General features: G+C 39.1%; 1 protein-coding gene across 4 annotated transcripts in view; it reads left to right on the top strand.

Moving 5' to 3' along the window:
• The first annotated feature begins 365 nt into the window (after positions 1 to 365).
• Positions 366 to 21245, top strand: part of phactr2 (phosphatase and actin regulator 2) — a 43711-nt gene continuing 22831 nt past the window's right edge. For 2 of the 4 annotated variants that reach the window (XM_086259132.1, XM_086259129.1), the window contains exon 1: positions 366 to 551. In XM_086259132.1, coding sequence (XP_086115258.1) covers positions 410 to 551 — 142 coding nt within the window. In that variant the 5' untranslated portion in view covers positions 366 to 409. Of the gene's footprint in view, positions 552 to 8897; positions 8990 to 19493; positions 19719 to 21245 lie in introns of those variants that run through there. The other 2 variants (XM_086259131.1, XM_086259130.1) reach the window with 2 other exon arrangements.

The following is a 21245-nucleotide window of genomic DNA, read 5'->3' as shown; positions in this document are numbered from 1 at the left end:
AGTTTCTGTGCACTAAAGATATTTATTTTCCATGCATGCCGCCTTAAGTTACAGCTAAGAGCTGTGTGACGCAAATGCATGCAATAATGTGCATTGCTTAAACTCCGTCTTCTTCTTTTAAGTCATGCAAAATGGAAACAGCTTCAGCAGTGAGTGGGATAATGGGTAGGCAGCTGCCACTGCCTTTCACAATTGCTCTTAGTCATAACAGCAAGCCAACCTGTTTGCAGCGACAGATGATGGGCGTGAACAAACACAGGAACACGTACTGTCTGCGGGCTAAGAAAACTTTGAAGAGGAGGAGCAGGCGGTGTGCTGATGTTCAGCAGGTTCCTGTGAGGTTTCTCGCTTTCTCTTCACTGTGAACTTGTTACTCCCCTCGCCTGGCGGGTTGACAGACGAGGCGACAATGGCCGACGAAGAGGAGGGGGATACCTACCGGGAGATGAAGCTTTTTCCACAGCTGTGGCCCCGCCACAGGTGCCGCTCTCAGAGTGATACCTCCGGATTTCGAGCTAGAGTTTTGTTCAAGCTCCGGGGAGCCCGCTCAGGTAGGAGAGACCTCTCACGAGTGGGCCAAGAAAAAAAAAAGAATAAGGAAGTTTGAGACAAAGGTGCTTAATAAGCACAAAACAGGCTTCAGCTAGCTTTCTTTAATCAACAGTTAAGGTTATGCAAGTTATAGCAGTTACGTCTTGCTAGACAACATCTCCAAATTGCTTCCTCTGATTTCCTGTTCTCCAACCCAAAATAGTCGTCGTATCTCTTCCTCTCACATTTTGGGCTGAATTAAAAAAAAAAAAAAGCAAATAAAGAAGCCAGTTTTTGTTTGTTTGTTTTGTTTTATACTTAATTCTGCTTTCTTGTTCATACAATTCATACAGTTCATACATAGAACACAATAATTACCGTAGTAATTCAACACTTGTAATTCATAACCATATAGTGGATACACCTATTTTTTTTTCTCAAAGTTACACAATAAATTGCATGGAGATCGTCTTTGTCACGTCAGGGTGTGACACATAATTAAATTCACCAGTAACTGAAGTTAGCAAGTGTGCAGTTTCAGTATAATAACAATATCGGTTATTTCTTTGGGTATTAGATATCGAAAGGTCTCAGAGGTAAAATGTAAAACCAATACTCGGGGACAGGGTGTTAAAATGATGCAGTGTGAGACCTCTTTCACTGTGTTAACCATGTGTCCGCGGTGACTTTCTTAAATGTCACTGTCAGGGTTTTGCTGCCTGAAGCCCGTGGCTTGCAGGCCTATATACTGCTTTAGTGGTTTGAACCACTTCCTATCAGTCATCTACACTGTTTTAACTCGGGCCGTGCTGTTTGACCAATTCACACGCCTCCCTCTGCTCTGACACAGTTTGCAGACATAACATTTATTAATTCACTGTCTTTTGGTGAGGACTTTTTTTCTTCTTAAATGGGATCAATTCATTATAGCATACAAATAACATTTGCGTTAATAGTTAATAGTTATATTGCTTGTCTACAGTTGCCACAGTAAGTGTCCTGTGTTTACCGTTAGGCTGTAATTACAGGAAATGATTGTGGAGTGGAGCCGTTAGGAAAATAGATGCCCAAAGTTATTTATGTCTCCTGCCAGTTTGCATTTTGAACTTCACCAGTTGCAAGATTATTAAATATTTCTTATAAGTGCCCGTACATATGTAATCTTCACTCAAATCTGTTAAACATATGTAAGGTTCCAAACAACCGGTTTAGACTATACAATGACTGTAATGTGTACAAAACACACTATATTGTAAACTGAACGATTTGTAGCAACAGGGGGCGCTATTTCACCTTTCCTAACAATGATCCTTAAAAACAGCACACATCAACTCAAACGTATTACGTCACCCAGGTGTGGACTGATGGTGGGAGGCTGGGTTTATTTTGACTGAGATGATGTGAGATTAGAAATAGTGTAGTACACATCGCAAATGACACAGACCATATCTGTCATTTTACAGAATCATATTTTTTTCTTTTCTTTTTTTTTTGACTAGAAGGGATGAAGTTGATCGAGCTTCTGAGAAATGTCCCTTCCCAATATAAAATTGCTCCGGTGGGGAATATTAGCATGATTAATGGCAGAAGGGAGGGATGTTCTTTTCATGCTAAGTATGGTTTGTTTATAAAATATATGAGAATAAAAAGGAAATGCCGCCCACATACTTGAGAACATGCAAGGCAACAGGAAGCATAATTAAATGATAAAACAAAATAGGCTCTTTTAAGTAAAAGTGAATTATCTAAGCATTCCCTTTAAAAATGAATAAGAAACCACAGTCTTGTGAGATATTATGTGGCTAAATTGTAACCGGAGCAAAATCAAGGCAGAAAGTTTTTGAGTAAAGTGGGTCTGAATAAAGACTGACAAAAGATTCAGTTTAATTTTTGGTGTAATTTTCTATCACTTCCTGAATGTGCATAAGAATAACAAAGCATGTACACCAATGCACTTCACGGCTCTTAGGTTATATGTGGATAATGCGCATGCTAAGATGGCCTTTGATGTACTTTGTAAATAATATGTTGTCCTCCAGATGGGTACTGTTTCGCTGTCCTAATTAGAGAGGGATAAAGTAGAGGAGGAGATAAAATGGTACAAGAGGCCAGAAAATAGAGGAGAAAGATAGAAGGAAAGGCCAAGAACAAAAAGTACGAATTAAGACAAAGAAGAGCAACAGTGAACAAACAGACCAAAGAGTGGAAAGCAAGTGAGGCATTTGAATGCAGACAAGGGAACATTATGAAATCAGCGAAGAGCAGAGAGGAGGCAGAAAGGGATGCGAGGACTGGATGATTAAGGAGGAGGAGAGGACCAAAGCAAAGAAGACAACAGAGGAGTGTCAGCTTTCTGGTAGCTTGGCTTCTTGCGGGTACTTGCCTCGAAATTACATTGATTACAGACCCTTTTAGCCTGCGATAACTGCTTGTTAAAATGTACTGAAATGCAGTGAGCTGCCCTTCCCCCTTCACTGCCCACACATCTTTAGCTACCGATGTGGCTTCTGCAGCAGCCACTGACATACCCCAAAAAAGTTATGGTTTTTGTTTTTGGAGCGAATAAAAACACCATCTATGTTGCAGTGTTCACTTATTATAACCACATTCGACTTTTTCTTTTCAAAAGTCTCATATGGAATTGGAAATCACTAAATCATTAATTTGTAATAGATTTTGTTGAGAGCTCAATTTCTAAATCCTGGAGATAGACGATTCAGAGAAAGGATTTTTGGTTTAATATTTGCTGTGTCAATTGAAAGCTTCTAAAAAGAAAATATTTAATGTGAAATGTATTTTTTTTTTTATTCCAATTACAACGGATAGATGTAGCGATGTCATGAAATGTGTGCCAAGTGATGGGGCAGCAGAGGAATCCGTCTGTAACCAAATGTAGACCACAGTTTAGGATCTATTAACTTATTTGACTATGGCTAGTATGTAGCAAAATACAACCACCTTGTTTCAGCTACATTTATGATGATATATGTTTTTTACATAATACCATCACATTTGAATTTATCAATGACCCTGCTGTGAGGCAGTAATTCCACCCCTAAAAATAACACGTCAGCGAGCTCTCAAAGGGTCATTGTGATTATACCTGTTTTGAGCAAAGCAAGACATTAGGTAATGGTTAACTCTGGTTTCTGGCGTCAAAGTTTAAAAATATTGAAAACCTAGCCTACAGCTCTGGAACCAGGCTTTATTTTAACATATGATATCAGTGGCAGATTTTTAAGAACAAATTTATATCTTTTATAACTTAAGATGCCTTTTGACCCATTTTCAACAAGCCCCCCAGGTGTGACATCCAGTTCAAGCGGTGAAACAGTTTAAATTTGTTCAGAAAAGTCACATAGGCAATACTCCCATACCAAGGATTGCAATGAATGTTAATCTTGGAATATTAAAAATAAAAATAAAAGGTTACATTAGCTAACATGCTAGCAGAAGAGAAGCTAGTTGTAATGACTATATACAAGCTCTCCATAGAAGCCAATACAGAGAATGGATCTACAGAACATACTATTTTAACTAACAGTCAGTGTTTGCTTTTAACAGTATCAATCACTGACATTTGGCCCACCCTTTTACTAATAATTTATTACCAAATCACCAAGCTTGCCTAATCCCTGATCAACTTGAGTTTGTGTTTAAATCTAACCAAAACTTGACTGCAGCGATGTCAGATGCACAACCTATTTCATTTTCAGTAGTGAAGTGTGAGTAAGCCATACGTTCAGTAAACTCTCCTATGTGTTGCTCTACAGGGACATTCCGAACGCAATTCATCAGAACCTGTCGGCCTGCTGTTGCTGCATTTTAAATGACCTCATGATTATGCCAGCAGACAAACAAAAGGCAACTCCAAATCCAATAATTATTCTGGATCAGCTCTGTTGTCTTGGTTTTTTAATACACTCCCTGAAATCTTCATGAACACTCTTTGAATGCTAATTCTAAGAAACTGATTTTCTTTCCTTTTTAATAATCACACTCAGCCTTGGTAAGGTTTTGGATGGACTTTATGTGTTGCTCTCACATTAAACTGTGAAAAAGAGAATAAGACTGCATCTCTTTTTGATTATCTTGTTAGATACTGGCACTTTAATGCTTTTTTAATCTATTCGCTTCTTTTCCGTGTGATCATGCGTGTGCCTGTGTGGGTGGGTGTTACTGGAGTTGATGAGCCAGTTTCTGTTCTTCTCGCTTATTGGGAGCCCTTTCATTGGACTGAATCAAAAGTCAAAGTCTCACTTTCTCTGTTTCTTACTCCCCCTCCATCTGTCTAACAGTAACTTTGTGCAGTTACTTAATAAGCCTTTAACTTTATTAATATATGTTGAAACGCCTCGGCTGAAAATGAGCAGGATGATTACTCTGCACAGCCTCTAATAATGATGTTTACATACAGCAAGTGTATGTTTAAGCGTGAAGTGGGAATTACATAATCACTCTGTATGTTAATTAAAAAATCCAGCAGAAAAGAGACACTAGTGATTAAAAAATACAGATATAAGATAGATAAATTATATGTATGTATAAAAAAAATATCATTTGAGAACAGAATTAAATAATAATAAGAGAGTCAAATACAATAATACAGGAAAATACTGACACTTGACACGTAGCACTAATGTTTGTGTGTGGACACCATATTTGTTCTCAGTCCACTTAACTTACATTGTTTACACTGGCTTACACACACACATGCACACACACACACATGCACACACACACACATGCACACATGCACACACGCATATCTGTTATTCTCAGTCCATCAGCACATTTTATCGTGCTCTGACCCATTTTTTCTTTCCACAGATTGGACTTTAATGTGAAATAGATATGCTTTATAATAAACAGAAAATTAAAAATCACCTGTGCTTAGTAGACGTGCACAGCCAACATAAATATGCAGCAGATATCTAAAGGAGACACGCAATAATCCTAACTTTTGTTGATATAAAACTTATTTAATTATTTAGTGCGCGCGCCTGTGTGTGTGTGTGTGTGTAAATGGGAGAAACGAAGAGAGAGGAAATAACCATCTATCTGGCTCTTAGTACCACAGAAAGCGATGAGGAAAGGACCCAAGCAGGCTTGGCAACAAAAGGCTGATAAGAAACTTGAACATTAACAAAGTCCCAAAAGGCACAAATAGAACCAAAGATGAGCACAGAGACAGAGCACACCGAGGAGCATAACAGATGAACTAGCAGACAAAGGAGGAACACAGGGCTATATATAAACACAGAGCACTAATTGGGGGAGCAGGCAGAACACTAGAGGAAACCATTAACATCAGGTACAAACAGTCAGGGAAAGAGAGAACTAACCTTCAAAGTAAAACAGGAAATAGCCAAACACAAAATTTAATAGAAACATTTAATAAGAAGGGCAGCACGGTGGCACAGTGGTTAGCACTGTTGCCTCACAGCAAGAAGGTCAATTCCAACATCAGGCCGGGGTCTTTCTGTGTGGAGTTTGCATGTTCTCCCCGTGTTTGCGTGGGTTCTCTCCGGGTACTCCGGCTTCCTCCCACCGTCCAAAGACATGCAGCTTGTGGGGATAGGTTAATTGGATAATCCAAATTGCCACTAGGTGTGAATGTGCGAGTGAATGTGAATGTGACTGGTTGTCTGTCCCTGTGTGTTAGCCCTGCGACAGACTGGCGACCTGTCCAGGGTGTACCCCGCCTTTCGCCCTATGACAGCTGGGATAGGCTCCAGCGCCCCCCGCGACCCTGAAAAGGATAAGCGGAAGCGAATGGATGGATGGAATTTAATAAGAAGTCAGGAACAAAGGCACACAGAGGGAGGCATAAACATAGACACTAGGGAGACTACTACTACTAATAATAATGATAATAATCTAGATGAAATAAAACTTAGACTCCTCAGTGGAATACAGCAAATACACAAAACAAAGATAAAGAAATGTTGAATTTAGATAAAAATCAAAGCAAGAATCAAGAGCACACAATGAAAAATGTAAAGCGCTAGAACAAGAGTGAAAACAACAAAACCACCCAAAAACCTTGTAACCAGACCAGAGGCCATGGCACTTCATCTTTCTTGCATTTTTTATTCTACCTGCCCTCACCTGACTCTCTCTCATTGTGTGTGAGTATGTTTGTTGATTTTTATAGAGATATGATTCTCACAAATGTTATGTTTATATTCTTGTCGTTGGGCCACAGTCTTCAGCTGTCTTCTTAACTGTAATATTCAATAAGCCATAAATGGGGTTAAAACGAGGAGGGGGAAAAGGCCACTAGACAGCTGCAGTTTACGTCCGTGTCTTTTCAGACTCAGTGTGTGTACTTAATACTTAGTAATTAATTAAATTAAGAGGTGGACAGTAAAAATTCAGTATCTGAAAACCTTGTGAAATATGACCACATCTGTCTTTCCATTCCTCCGTTATAGTGTGGAATTTTTTTTTCCATTTTTAAGGGGATTATAACAGTGTGTCATGGTCACGGTCCCTGTTCATTTAACTGAAATCCATTCTTGGGTTTCTGGTTTTCATATTTTCCTAATGTGTCCTGGTGTGTTTCCTGATTTTTGTCTAACTCTGTTTATGTGTCTGTTTGTTTTCTTGTTTTTAATCATTCTCAGTTCCTGTTTTATTTTGGTAAAGAGTTTTTTGTGCATCTCTGATATTTTTGCTTCCTTTTTGATTTCTCATTAGTTTCACCTATGCCCTAAGACTTGTGTGTTTGGACTCCTCTTTCCCCTTTCAGGTTTCATATGTGAGTTCAGTTGTGACTTTCGTGTATTAATGTTTTGCTTTAGGCTTTACTGTATGATTTCTTGAGTTATGGCCATGGTGGTTAAGCTGGTATGAGGAAGTGTTTTTTTTCTTATTGTTTTTTGTTTTTATGGGTAGCACATGACGTGTGCTTGAGCTATGCAATTTGTGGCTTTTATGATGCTTTATATCACTGCATTTGAGACATATTTATATACACAATACATTACCTTTTGTTTATTTTTCTCTTATTTTCCTTTCAATTCAACCATTTATTATATTAACTACTCGTTCAACTCAGAGTCACAAGCATTGGAGCCTCTCCAAGCTGATATTGGGGCACACACTGGTTCATCATCATGAAGCTAAAACGGAGAGACTGACAACCACACACTTACAACTTACAATCACCAGGAAATTCATTTTCCCAAGGGGCCACGTAAAAAAAAAAAACTGGGAGGAGTGCACCCATTTGGTCAATCCAATTTTGCGTAATATCAATTAAGCAGAACTGAGTTACCTTATTCTGCTTAATACTAATTTTATCTCTTATAAACATATAGGCGCCCTCCAAAACAACCCCAGTTTCTTATGTGACCCCTTGAGAAAATTAATTGCCCACCCCTGAGTTCAGCTCTTGCAGTTCATGTCTTTGACCTGCAGGAGGAACCTAGAGAAAACCCATGCAGGTATTCAGTTCATATTTTATTTTTTATTTTTTATTTATTTTTTATTCCTATTCATTCTATTTATCCCCTTCGTATATTTTATTTATATTGTCTCTGTATTTATATATATGTGTGTGTGTGTGTGTGTGTGTGTGTGTGTGTGTGTGTGTGTGTGTGTGTGTGTGTGTGTGTGTGTGTGTGTGTGTGTATAATATTCTGTAACTCTGTAACTTCTGTCGGTGCTGTGCTTTTTTGGAAATCGAATTTCCCAGAGGAACCCACCCGAGGGATTAATAAAGTTCTATCTAATCTAATCTAATCTAATCTAATCATATTGGTTTGATTTACTAGCATGGAAGTTTAGGTATGCAACTGCCAAAGCATTAGCAATTTCAACAAACAGCATACAACAGTAAAAATGCATTAGATTATTAGGACTGGCGTGTATGAATTCTATGTAGTTTTTCTACTATGCGAGTGTGTGTTTGAATGATTGCATCTGCTGTGCCATATTTTTCTTCTGCTTCTTCTTTTTCTTCCTTCCTCTTTACGTCACTGTGGGATTTTAACCCATGGGGATGGGGTAGAGTTAAAAAAAAAATAGATGAGCATGGAGCCAGACTGGGTAGCCGTAAGAAGAAGGAAAAACTTGACTGACAGTTTGATGGAGATAAACGCAGGATGGGACTGGGAGAGAGAACGAGGACCTGAGATGGAAACAAACATTAACTTTTAATGGTCTTTTCTGGAGCGAAGGGATGCAGATGGAAGGGAGGAAGGGAGGAGGAGCAAGTGAGTAGCAGACAGTGTAGAGAGACTGAGAGAGAGAGGCAGAGAGGGTAATACAGGAACAGAGAGAGAGAGAGAGAGAGAGAGAAAGAATAGGAAAAGCAGGCAGACGGTGAGAAAGAGGGAGGGGGAACTGGCAAGGGGGAGGGCTGGAGGCAGAGAGGCTGTGTGTCTGGAAGAGGCAAGGATCAACTCAAACTGCTGATAATATTCCCTGGGTCAAGTCATGGAACATGACGGTAAGTTTCCTCCTTATATAATAAGCTGTACTTCCTTGTATATCTTTCTATTTTTTAAATGATCCAGTGTCTCTCTGACTTTGTGTGTCTGTGCAGCAGTAGCAGAAGCTTCTGGGTCTTCACCTAACATGCTGTCCTTTGCTTTGGTTGTCACCTGTTAGCCTAGGATTGCTTTACATGTTAAGTGTAGGCATAGGCTGTAAATCCTGGGTCTGTATCACCTGAGTTATGAAACACTCTGGTTAAAATGCTCGTGTTTAGCCGGAAGAAAGAAATGAGCACACAGTGGGGGAAATAAATGGGGGTCATATAGCGCTTTAATGTCCCCATTATTAAAGCCTTTAATTATTTTGCAACTTTTGTATGAGAGTCTGACTTTCTTCAGGCTCGAGCAGTTTTTCTGGTAACGCTTTGCATTGTTTCATTATTTAAAATAAATATGCAGCGCATACCAGTGACAACACCCAGTCATGCAGTATATGCTTGAAAACTTGAGACTCAAGCATCTGTTTGGAATATTAATAAGATCCTATTGTTATTGAGTGTTGTAGAGGACTAAATGACATTAAGGGTTTCCATATCTTCACTTAACTATACCTCTAGTGTCCTGGTAGGTTCAGATTTGTTGATGACAGAAAGAGTTTTTGGCAGTGTTCATGAAGCACCGATCGTTGTGTACTTAATGTAAAAAGAAATGATTGCTTTTGAAGTCTGTTCAGAGTTGCATTATAGCATTAGGGTTTCTCATATGACTGAGTGAAGACTGCATCTAATGGCTGTAACTTTGTTATAAATATTTCTATAGAGAATAGAAAACTTATTAAGGATAATAATTCCTAATGTGCTTGGCTGGAAGCCATCTTGGGTGTGCTAGCCAACATCACAATGGTAAGTCTGTACATTGGTTGGTGTCACACACAACACGAGGGGGCAGGCAGGCTATATCAGTCCCATGTTATCTAATGTAGTTTAATTACTGTTTGCTGAGGTTGTCATAACATATCACAGTGTTTAATAGCCAAAGCCCCTGCTGTCATGCGTCAATAAATCAAGACAGAAATTTTGAACAAAGATGATTGTTGCTGTCCTAGGTAAGCTTTACAATAAACTGCTTTAACCATCCTTTAATTGTGTGATTTTGCCTTCACTGGCAGACTTGTGCTGAGACCCAAATGAGTACACAAAATATTATTGCTGCGGTGAATTTGTAAAACAGTGTTTTGCAATGCAAAGCAGCATCTGCGTGTGTGCGTGCATTCATATGCATATGTTTGCACAGACCATAGTTGGTCATAGTGCTACTGTGTGGATATATTTCCTCTGCCCACTCTTGAATGCATGTGTTTTAGAGAAAACACAAGGTCAGTCTGCAGATTTGCACACGCTTGTATAACATGAGTCATTTACTACTGCGTCTGCAGTCTGCACTATATCGATGCAGGTTAGACTCCTACAGACTGTTGATAACACAACAACCTCTGCACTCAGCTGCTAAAGTTGTGATGACCTTTCTGAGGGGGGAAACCACACACACCTAACTTCAGTTATGCCACAAATGCCACTGTGCTTGTTTGTGTTTCTCTCTCAAACATGAATATTTAAATGACAGAGGAGACTTGACCTGGTAAAACAGCATAGTTTCAGACTGACAGATTGACGTACTTGTTTGACAGGTACACCAGATAAATCAGTACAACTCTCTTAAGTTTTTAAAGAGAATGATCCTCATGTCACTCTTTGAGCCACTAAGATATCATCATAGGGGAGAAGATGTTTTATTATTTATTCTGTATTTTAAACCTAAACTGTTTTATGGTATCTAACCTTTTTAAGTAACCCTTTTCAAAACAGCTCTTACTGTCAGTAAGAGCTAGCATGACAATGGCCAAAGGATCATCATCAAGCGGCGAGTCTACTCTAAAACAAATCATGTTTAGCCTTCAAAAGAGAAGCAATGTCCTGACTAACAGCCACACAACACAACTGAGCAAACATGACTGACGTGCTTAGGACAGCTGTTTTTGTAATTAACAGCAGCTCTTGGGTAAATCTAGCCTTATATAGTTAGACTATTGTGTCCTCTTAAGCCTTCACATCACACACTTTTAAAACAGTCGTGCCATTGCCATTTTCTCTTATGTGCAGTTGCTCTTACATTTTCCTGCCACGGTGGCCATTATTTTATGGCTATTATTAAAGACCCCACAGGACATTAATGGTCTTTCCTTCAGCTCTTTTGGTCCTCATCTGTGCCTCTTTCTCAGCCTTTCTCGCTCTCTTTCACCTCTCTCAAGCTCACGTTCTTTTAAGCTCTCCGGCTGCCTGTCTGGCAGGATGTCAACTATTGATTTATACAGGCAACATTTTAACAGTGATGGCGGCTTATGGGTTGTGCCAAACAGAATACAACAAACAAGAGATCAGATTTCAGACAAGCCTGCTGGCAGATGGAAAGAGGGATGACAGTAGCCTTTACTGTATTGTTGCATTATAATATTATACAGTTAATATTACCAGTTAAAAATGCTTTTATTAGGTACATAAGAGGGTTGAGAGTGGAGAGAATAGGCAAACTTGTGTTTATAACACTGGATATTAGTTAGATTCAGATACTGTATTGAGACTTACATCCATTGTGTAGAGATGAGATGATCATGAGCAGAACTACATTTGTCCAATATTAAACTATGATTTTTTTATTATCAGCAGGAAAAAAACTATAAAACTGGAAATTCTTTCTCAGTACTTAGTGGCTATGTACTGTAAAAACCTAATGAAAGAAGAAGTAAGTTTGAAGTGAAAGTTCACTAAAGGCCTCCCTCTACCGACACTAAAACTGTATCCACACTTGGTGCTGACCAAAAAGTTGGCATATTGATGGAATCAAAATGTGTTACAGTGCAATGGAAATAGTCTTAATGGGTAAATGCTGATATACACGAAACACGTGACTCAAAAGTCCAGCTTCCGCTGCACCAAACTGATGAGGCAAAGGCTTTCTCAAGTTATTACATGAAACAAACGCAATTACCAAGTTTCTTCTTAACCACTTCTACTTTGTTTTCAACATTGATGTATTAGAGAGAACTGTTTTCCATCATTTGAGGTTTGACTGGCACTTATTCAATCAACAATGAGATCTTATCACACTGTCAGTTTCTGTAATGTTTTAACGATCCATTTGGAAAATAAGTGTGCCCAACCCTTAATATTATTATACAGCAGAGCTGCACAGTATTTGTTCAATAATTGAGACTATCTTTCATGTTTTTTCTGGAAATTTTATTTAAAAAAATTCTAATTATGCATGAAAATCTGGCTATAGTAATATGCTGAATGAGAAAATGATTTAAGGTGGTTTAATACTGCAATATCTCCTAGTCTATGCAAAAAAAAAAAAATGCTGATTTACTGAATTCTACTGAACATTATCAAACCTGGCAAAGATGAATAAGATACTGTAAGTGTTGCTGATCATATATTTTACAGACACTATTTTAAATGAATGAAACATCACAGAACTACAGAGAATGACTAGTTTTACACTGAGACCATTTAAAATAAGTTCCTCTCTTCTCAGCTTAGTTTGCTTGTATAACAGGGCCTGTTCCTTGCTGAGTCACACCTGACTGTTATGACAGTTTGCAGTCTGAATCATGATCCTGGTTCAGACAAGTCCCGTCACTGACTCTTAAAAAGGTTAGTTAGTTGATAACACAGAAAATCCATTAGGTGAACTTCACATAGACCTCCTTAAACTGGTTGTGCTGTGCATGTAAAGGACAGCCACACATACAGAGTTATGAAAGCGCAAAATAATATTAGGTTAGGACAATTTTCTTAGACTGTGCTCTGGGGGAAAAAAAACTTTGTTTAATAAATAAATCAAGGGGAGGGGAGAAAGGCTCTGAAAAGAAGCACTTAAACAATTATTATCTCTTGTTCTGCTGAGGCTACTACTTAATATTTGATGACTCTCTTCCTTTCCTCTGGCCCCTTGCCCCCTTCACCTCTCTTGTCTCTCCTTTTGCTGTTCCGGTTAGAGAATTGGTCAATCTCCCTCTGTTAGTCTCAGTTATTTAGTGTCAGGACAAGCAGAGTCCATTTCCTGAGGCGTTACCTTGAGAGATTCATTCTCATACTCAAAGCTGAGTACTCTTGATTTCAAATAAATCCCTAAAAATCTTGCACAGATTTACAGCACAAGTATTAATTTCATCTAATCAAAATCTTGCGTCTGATCAGTAATCAGTTTTTCAGGTAGTTTACATGTGAAATGTGGTGATGCTGCTTTCATGGCATGTTTTGGTCGTTTCACTGCTCAGTTCAGTTCATTTTATGTTCACAGCAAGGCCCTTTATATTGTAAAATAAAGGCCTTACAATAACAGAGAGAAAACACCAACAATTAGACAAATCCCCAATGACTAAGCGATTGGCAACAGTGGGAAGGAAAAACTCCCTTCTAAGAGGAAGAAACCACCAGGAGAACCAGAGGGACAGACATCTGACGTAAGCAGTTGGGGTGAGGAGAGGGAAACAGGACAAAAGACATGCTGTGGAGGAGAGCAAGAGATTGATAATAACTAATTTTTATTTATTTATTAACCTTTATTTAACCAGGAAGATCCCATTGAGATTAAAAACCTCTTTTTCAAGGGAGACCTGGCCAAGATAGGCAGCAGCAGATGTCTCACAGTTACAGAAATTACTCAAACACAGGCAGCAACAACACACATGCAACAATAAGTGAAAGAATACAAATAAAATAAAAATAAAATTCAATAAAATTCAAATAAAATAAAAAGTCAGTTAAAATGACAATCAATCTAATTGAAACAGTTGCATGTTATGGACTTGGCCTCAAGGATTCGTAGTTTAGATTTAAAATCACTTAATGAAATGAATTCAGTCATTTTCCATTCCTTCTGCAGTTTGTTCCAGGCCGAGGGTGCTAAATGGACAAAAGCTCTTTTACCAAGTTCAGTTCGGGCAAATGGAACAGAAAGCAACAAGTAACCATGCGGACGAAGAGAATACCGGCCAGCATGTTTCATTACAAGCAGGGAACATATATAAGAAGGCAGCAACCCAAGTATCGCCTTATATATAAAACTGTATAAATGAGAGTTCCTCCGACTTACCAAAGCAGGCCATCCTACCTGAGAGTATAACTCACAGTGGTGAGTCTGAAATTTACAGTTAGTGATGAACCTCAGAGAAGCATGATACACAGAATCAACCATTCGAAGACATTGAGCAGAAGCATTCATATATAGAATATCACCATAATCCAGCACAGGCAAGAATGTTGCAGCAACAAGCCGCTTCTTTGTATTAAAAGAGAAACACAACTTATTTTGAAAATAAAATCTCAGTTTTAACTAACTAATGATTAAATGCAAAGTGGTGTATGAATAGAGAGTGGAAAGAGTTCGATGAGGAAGAAGCGCTGTGTCATGGGAAGCCCCCAGGAGACGAGGCTGATGGCAGAATAACTACGGGTGAAAAAAGGAACAGTATGCATACGGGCGTTTATGGGATGCTCAGATTAAGCCAGCAGTTTGGAAACAAGTTACAGGAACGCAGTCTGATTGAGATCTGGTTACTGACACTTTGACTTGATAGTGATACTTGCATAAAACCAAACATTAAAGCAAAGAAACCCCACAGCTGAAAAACTGAAAGTGGCAGCACTGAAGGCCTAGCATTAACAGAAAAAGTACAAATATAGCCACCAGGCCAGAGAAGTGAAGCCCCTGCAGAGGTGCCTCGCAATCCCTTGAAATAGAGTCACTAAAAAAATCAGTTTTCATGAAACACTAAATCAATATAATGTAAAAAAAAAAAATCTATATAATGTCATTGTCTGAACTCACTCCTTCAGTGAACTTGTGATCCTTTTGAAATGAATCCCATCAGTAAGTGTGTATTAAACTGCAAAGAAAGGTATATACTTCGAATCAGGTTTCCAGGGTCACCAGCTCCACCTTATCCAAATACGGTCACTTCTGACTCCAGAATTCAAGTGCACATGGTAGTCAATAAACCAGCTGGTGTGACATCAGGATGAGGGCATCTCTATTGGAAACATACATAATGTCTGCTATTGTCAGCTGATATTTGTCTGTCTGGTTCTAGAGGCAACACAAGCTCTACTCTTTGTCATCATGGTGTCTTAATTGTACTTGATGATTTCAGGCAGGGTCAAGGCTCTGTGCATCAATATAAATGATACCCAAGTAGTGTGTGAGCGCACGTATGTGCGTGTGTGTGTTTTAAGGCAGATGGGCAGTGAATGATAAAGCTCATGAAATTCAAAAATGAAAATTGTCCTGCACTGAGAACAGAGACACCCATTTGAAAATATAGCATTAAAAATAACTATACATAAAAATGCATAAAGGTGTACATTAAAATATAATATCCCACCATACATGCTAACATTAATCTATGTAACCTTGTGTGTAACCATAAAACCACGCACATACAATAAACTCAGTAGTCAATGTTTAAAATGACATCATCTTTATCCTTTTAGACCTCTCATGTCTTTTTGTTGGGATGAGCTGAAATCAAGCTTGTTTCGGGTAAGGATTCATTATCTTCAAATCTTTTTTGGCTCAGTTTTCATTCTTTCTTTTTTTTAGCTAATTAGCTAATGCATGTCTGACTCTGATCCATTTTGGACAGAGTCCATATATGTGCATCTCTGTGCATTATTTCAGTTATTCTGAATCTATGTGGATGGCTCCACTGGTGGAGCATAGAGCCTCTGTGGGTGGATGACCAAAGGGAAAATACTAAGTTCAATGAATATCATTTATCTATGGAAAAAAGTTACCTCATGCTATTGTGCTGACATTTAACTGAAATGCAACACGGATCTTTTTCACTGTTAATAATTAATTTTAAAAATGTGGTGTAGGCAAAAACATAAGAATCTTTGGATTATGGTAACCAAAGGAACCAGTGAAAATACCCTCTGAGACTGAATGTTGTGCTGTCTTGTCTGGAAATCAGTGTGTGTGTTCTCAGTGGTATTATCTCTGTCCTTTAACACGTGTAAATGTGCTCCAAATTCAGTATGTGTTGTGGGTACATTGTGTAAATGACATTACCTCCCAGTAAGTGCTAACATAGTCATATTCTGCTGTTAACCTCTCTAAGTACTTCCATTCTCATTCTCAGTTTTTATCCTCCCACCTCTTTACCGGCTTCCTTCCTGTTCAATTATCCATTTCCATCTGATTCGCTAATGACAGCCCCATAACTGTGGTTGACTTGGCAGCTCCAAAGCTAAATGTATATTGAATGGTAACACTGCATGTTACCAGCACAAAAGCAATTGAAAGGGGTCATTTGTTAATATGGTGGATCAAGAAAATGTCACATATTCTTTGGACTTGATGGCATCCGTGTCACCTTAAGAATTGAGTTAAGAGTTAGGTTGAAATAAGCCACAATCAAGGGGCAGGTAATTGGGTTTTATCAAATCAGAGCAGACAAGAAGTGGTGAGTGAGTCTGCACACACACACAAAATCCATACACTGCTTCATTTTTGTAACAAAACTTCCAAAATTAGTTTTGTTTAAAGGTCAATGTTGGCTTTATTTCTCATTCTGCCACAATCCTTAAGAACAATGTTCTCTGTGCTGTGGCTGCTTAAATGCCAGGACTGCATGTGGCTTCCTGATGTTTAATGACTTATGGGGAAATGGGATCAGGGAGCGAGGGCAGCACTGCCACATAGAAACAGAATTATGAATGGAACAAGAACAACTTTGTGACAAATCATCTCCCAGTTAACCTGAAGTCAGTTTGCTTATGCTTACTTTGCTTAACACTAGATGGCAGTCTTGGCCCAAATGGTAAGTCGTTTTGTGTGCAGATCAGGCAAGTTTAATTTGCTCATGCTTGCTGCTGTGTGTGTCTGTGTGTGTTTGTGTGTGTAGAGAGTGGGAGGGAGCGTGTGTACTAATGGCTTATTTCTGTCAAGCCCTGTTCTGCAAGGTCTCAACTGACACTGTGTTGACAGTAATGATAGCCAAAGCTCTCTTTCTCTTGCGCTTTCTCTTCTATAAACACAAACACACACACACACACAAAGACAGACACACACAGTCACACATGCATGCACACACACACACACACACACGTTAGTTGACTCTCGTGTTGAGAGTCAGTGGCAGCGTTTGACTCAGTTTGCCACAGTTTGCCACAGTTGTCACTGAGCAGTGATGTGTGCTCTTGTGTCTAATATTAAACAGATATTACTTGTGCGTGCTGCAAGTAGAGCACCTAATGACAACACTAGACTGACTTTGCGCTCTTTTGAATGACTCACTGCTGGGTTGGTTCAAGATTCACTACTGTCATCTTCCTTTTTAATAATAAATTGCCTGCAGGGTAAAGCCTACTGCTTTTCCTCTGGAGCTGGACTGTAAACTCATTTATGTATTAATTATAGGCTGTAAGCTAAATATATTGTCATTTCCCAAGCCTGGTTTCTGAGATAGGCTCTCAGATGTTTAATTATTGGGCTAGATGGTACTATTGGGCTGCTGGAATGTCAATAAAATAATATTTAGTGTGACTATAAATTCACTGAGTGGATTTGTTGCTAAGGAGGACCTTAAATTTGGTCTAAAAACAACTGATATGCACTGCCACACAGGTTTTAAATGACACTGTATGACGTATTGTGCAGTAAGTACACTACATATCATATTAGCAATGCAGCAACTTATTAATGCCATTATTATCATCTTTTTGTTTCTTGTTATATATTTTTAATATTGGGTAATATTGTAAAAGACCCATCACAAGTTCCAGAAACACTGTACTTGCTTAAAATTCACAGGCACATCCAGTAGAAAGAAAATCTGTCATAACTCTTTGGAATTACCTGGTTTTCTAGATTCATTGGTTCATGAAATGTGATCCTTGAGTTACTAACACACACAATTTATACATATTTATAGAGCACACTCATTTGAGGTCAAAAGATAATTTAACCCTTGGATTTAATACCTGCTTCAGCCTCCTTTGTAACCTCAAACCTCAGGCTTTAGAGGAACCTGCAGGTCAGAGATGGCTGATGATCACAGGGGGAATTTTGGACCATTTTGTACTTACAGGACTCCTTCAGCGGAGTCAAATTTCAGGATGTGAAAGGCTCTAATGAGGTCATGCCACCACATCACCCATTTATGGGAAGTACTCTAGGTTGAAATAAATTGGATTTAATATTTAAGGTAAATGTCCTGCTGCAACACACAACTTATTGTGCACGCCCAGACATAATTTTGCATGATACCAGCTTTTCCCACCCCTGACTCTAATTGCTTTCTGTTGCTGTCATTAGCTTAGCATTAGCTGGAGACGTTTTCCAGCCTGCTCTGTGAAGAATTCACAGATGGAGAAACAAGTTAAAATATTTATATTCAAATACACAACATACACAAACGTACTGGGCCTCCTACACATTACACCTTACACCTATTCAGCTCAGCTTATTGGACTAAGAAAGTGTAATGGGTTTCCGTGATTGTTTGTCCACGGAAACCTATGCCATGAAGCTCCTGGTGCACAGTTATTGTGCTCATGTTAATGCCAAGGGAGGTTTGTAACACTACAGTTATTGAGGAAGCAGTGTTTGCAACTTTTACGCATAGCTCTCGGTAATCCCACTCTGTAACTTTACGTGGTATGCCAATCTGTGGCTGAATTGCTATGGTTCCGAAAGACTTTCACTTTGATAAAGTAACACTTACAAGTGATTGCGGAATAGCTAGGATGGAAGAAATCTCACAAACGGACTTGTTGTGACAGTAGAATGATAACTCAAAGTCAGGGAGCTCTTTAAAACTATGTCTTCTTCCACAAATGTCTGAAAAACAGACCAAGGGCTGAACATACAGAAATTGTGAAATTGCATCCAGGAACTTGTTATGCAACAGTGCTAACCACCATGACACCCTGCTGCCCAATGATAATTATAATACTCTATAAAATTGCAATTAAAAAACTTAATTTTGTATTTACTGGCGTTATTTTTTTTCTCTAATATTAAAATTTGTTTGATGATATGAAACATAAGTGTGACAAGGATACATGTGTGATAATACTGCAAATGACTGCATAATGTGTTTTTTAAAAAAAGAGAAGACAATACACAAAAGTTAGATAGATACAATAGTTACAATATGAATTTTAACAAAAGCTGTGTAATGCACTAAGGCTACAATATTGGTTTGTGAAAATAGTTATGTAATTGAGTCACATTCACCTCAAGTTTCACTGGAGCGCAGTTCTAGGTTAGTGCCATCATTTCGTGATCTGGGCCGATGTAAACCAGCGGCTGAGAGTGTCGGACCCCTTCGCCCTTTGACCCCAGCAGCGTCCCTAATCTGCATAGAGGAATGAGAGGCATTTTCAGCCGCTCACAGGAGGAGGAGGAGGCGGGGAGGAGGAGGAGGTGGTGGAGGAGGGGAGGGGAAGTTACGACGTAGTAGAGAGTGAGTGAGAGAGTGAACCAAGTTTCCAGTGACTGAGCCATCACGGCGTAAAAACTTCTTTTTTTGAAATGAACTCGCTTGGCGGTGGAGGACGGGGTTTATGCGGAGATAGAGAGCCGTGATAGCGGGTTAGGGGGCCCGGTCCGGCCCGGTGCTCAAGCCGAATATGGGTCAGACCGCCGTGTCTGCCGTGTCTCAGACTGCAAGCGGTGAGTGTGTGTGTGTGTGTGTGTGTGTGTGTGTGTGTGTGTGTGTGTATACGTGCAGTGTGCAGTCTCCCTTCCTCTTGTCTCTCTCACACACAATCCGCTATCTTTATTCAGGAAGTCTTCTCGTTTTTTGTTTTCGTTCTTTCACATTTCTGTCGCATAACTTCGACACAGTTCAAACAAAGCGCAGCGCTAAATACCGTTAACGTCAGTGGAAGTTTGCTAAATAGATGTGTGTTCATTTTATTCTTGCATCATTTTACGCCGTGTGTGTGTGTGTGTGTGTGTGTGTGTGTAGGGGGTTTCTAAATTTATCGCTGGCTCTGCCAACCAACTGTTGTATAGCAGAAAGAAAAACTAGTGAAACAGCCTGTCTTAAAACAGGATGCAGTGTTGTATAACCCAAGAGCTGTTTAAAAGGCTGGCTTGTTGTAACTAGGTAATGAAGACTTTATGTATTTAGCAGCCAACTTGACATTGGTCGAGATGATCGGAAGGAGCGCAGATTAAACTTGTAACCATTTGCCCCTACAGTAGACCCCAGATCGAGCTGTCTATCTGAGCACAGTAAATACAGTCACGAAGCTGTTGAGCAGCACTCAGTGAGTCAACAAGTAGGCCTGGTCATTTTTATGAAGAGCAGCAGGAAATGCAATATTACAGAAGATATTAATTTTGGATAAATGAGAAGTGCTGGAGTTCTGAGCTACGTTTAAACCTGTTATTATTTAAATTATGGATTAATGTAACTCCTTAGTGAGTTAATTATCTCCTTAATGAAGACTTCTTCAGATTTCTTTCTAGTTTTTTAGGTGCACCATGCTAGTACTGGATTTGACCGCCTTTTGCATTTATAGCTACCTTAAGTCTTCGTAGCATAAATTCAGCGAGGTGCTGGAAACATATCTTTGGTGCATAATGACATGACAGCATCATGCAGTCATCATGAAGATTTGCCAGTGATGTGGATCTCCTGCTTCACTGTGTCCCAAGACCTCAGTTGGGTTGAGATATGGTGACTGTGGAGGCCATTTGACAGTGTCATTGTCATGTTCAAGAAATCATCTTGAGATGATCTGAACTTTGCAGCGGGGCATGCTTACACTTTGGTTATAAAGGGATGTACATGGTCAGCAACTATATCCAGGTAGGCTGTGGCATCTAGATAGCGCTATATAAATACAGGCCATTTACCATTTACCATTTAAATGGCGCTCAGAGACCCAAAGTATGGACTGACATTATACCACACACTATTAGACCTCTGTCACTAGCCTGAACTATTAATACAAGACAGGCTGTATCCACGCTTTCAAAGTTTTTAAGTTCTAACCCTGCAATCAGAATCAAAACGTCTTCAGACCAGTTAATGTGTGTCCGATCTTCTCTTGGTGAGCTTGTGCAAACTGGAGCCTAATTTTTCTGTTCTTAGCTGGTAAGAGTGGCACCCCGTGTGGTTTTGTGCTTCTGTAGCCCATCTGCTGCAAGGTTGCATATGTTGTACTTTTAGAGATGCTCTTTTAGATA

Source organism: Aulonocara sp. 'chitande type north' Nkhata Bay, linkage group LG13, assembly GCF_057382095.1.
Source record: "Aulonocara sp. 'chitande type north' Nkhata Bay isolate Kocher_YH1m ecotype deep benthic linkage group LG13, A_spYH_male_GT1.1, whole genome shotgun sequence".
Classification (NCBI taxonomy): domain Eukaryota; kingdom Metazoa; phylum Chordata; class Actinopteri; order Cichliformes; family Cichlidae; genus Aulonocara; species Aulonocara sp. 'chitande type north' Nkhata Bay.
Note: the sequence above shows the minus strand (reverse complement) of the source record. Positions and strands in the feature narration are given on the sequence as shown.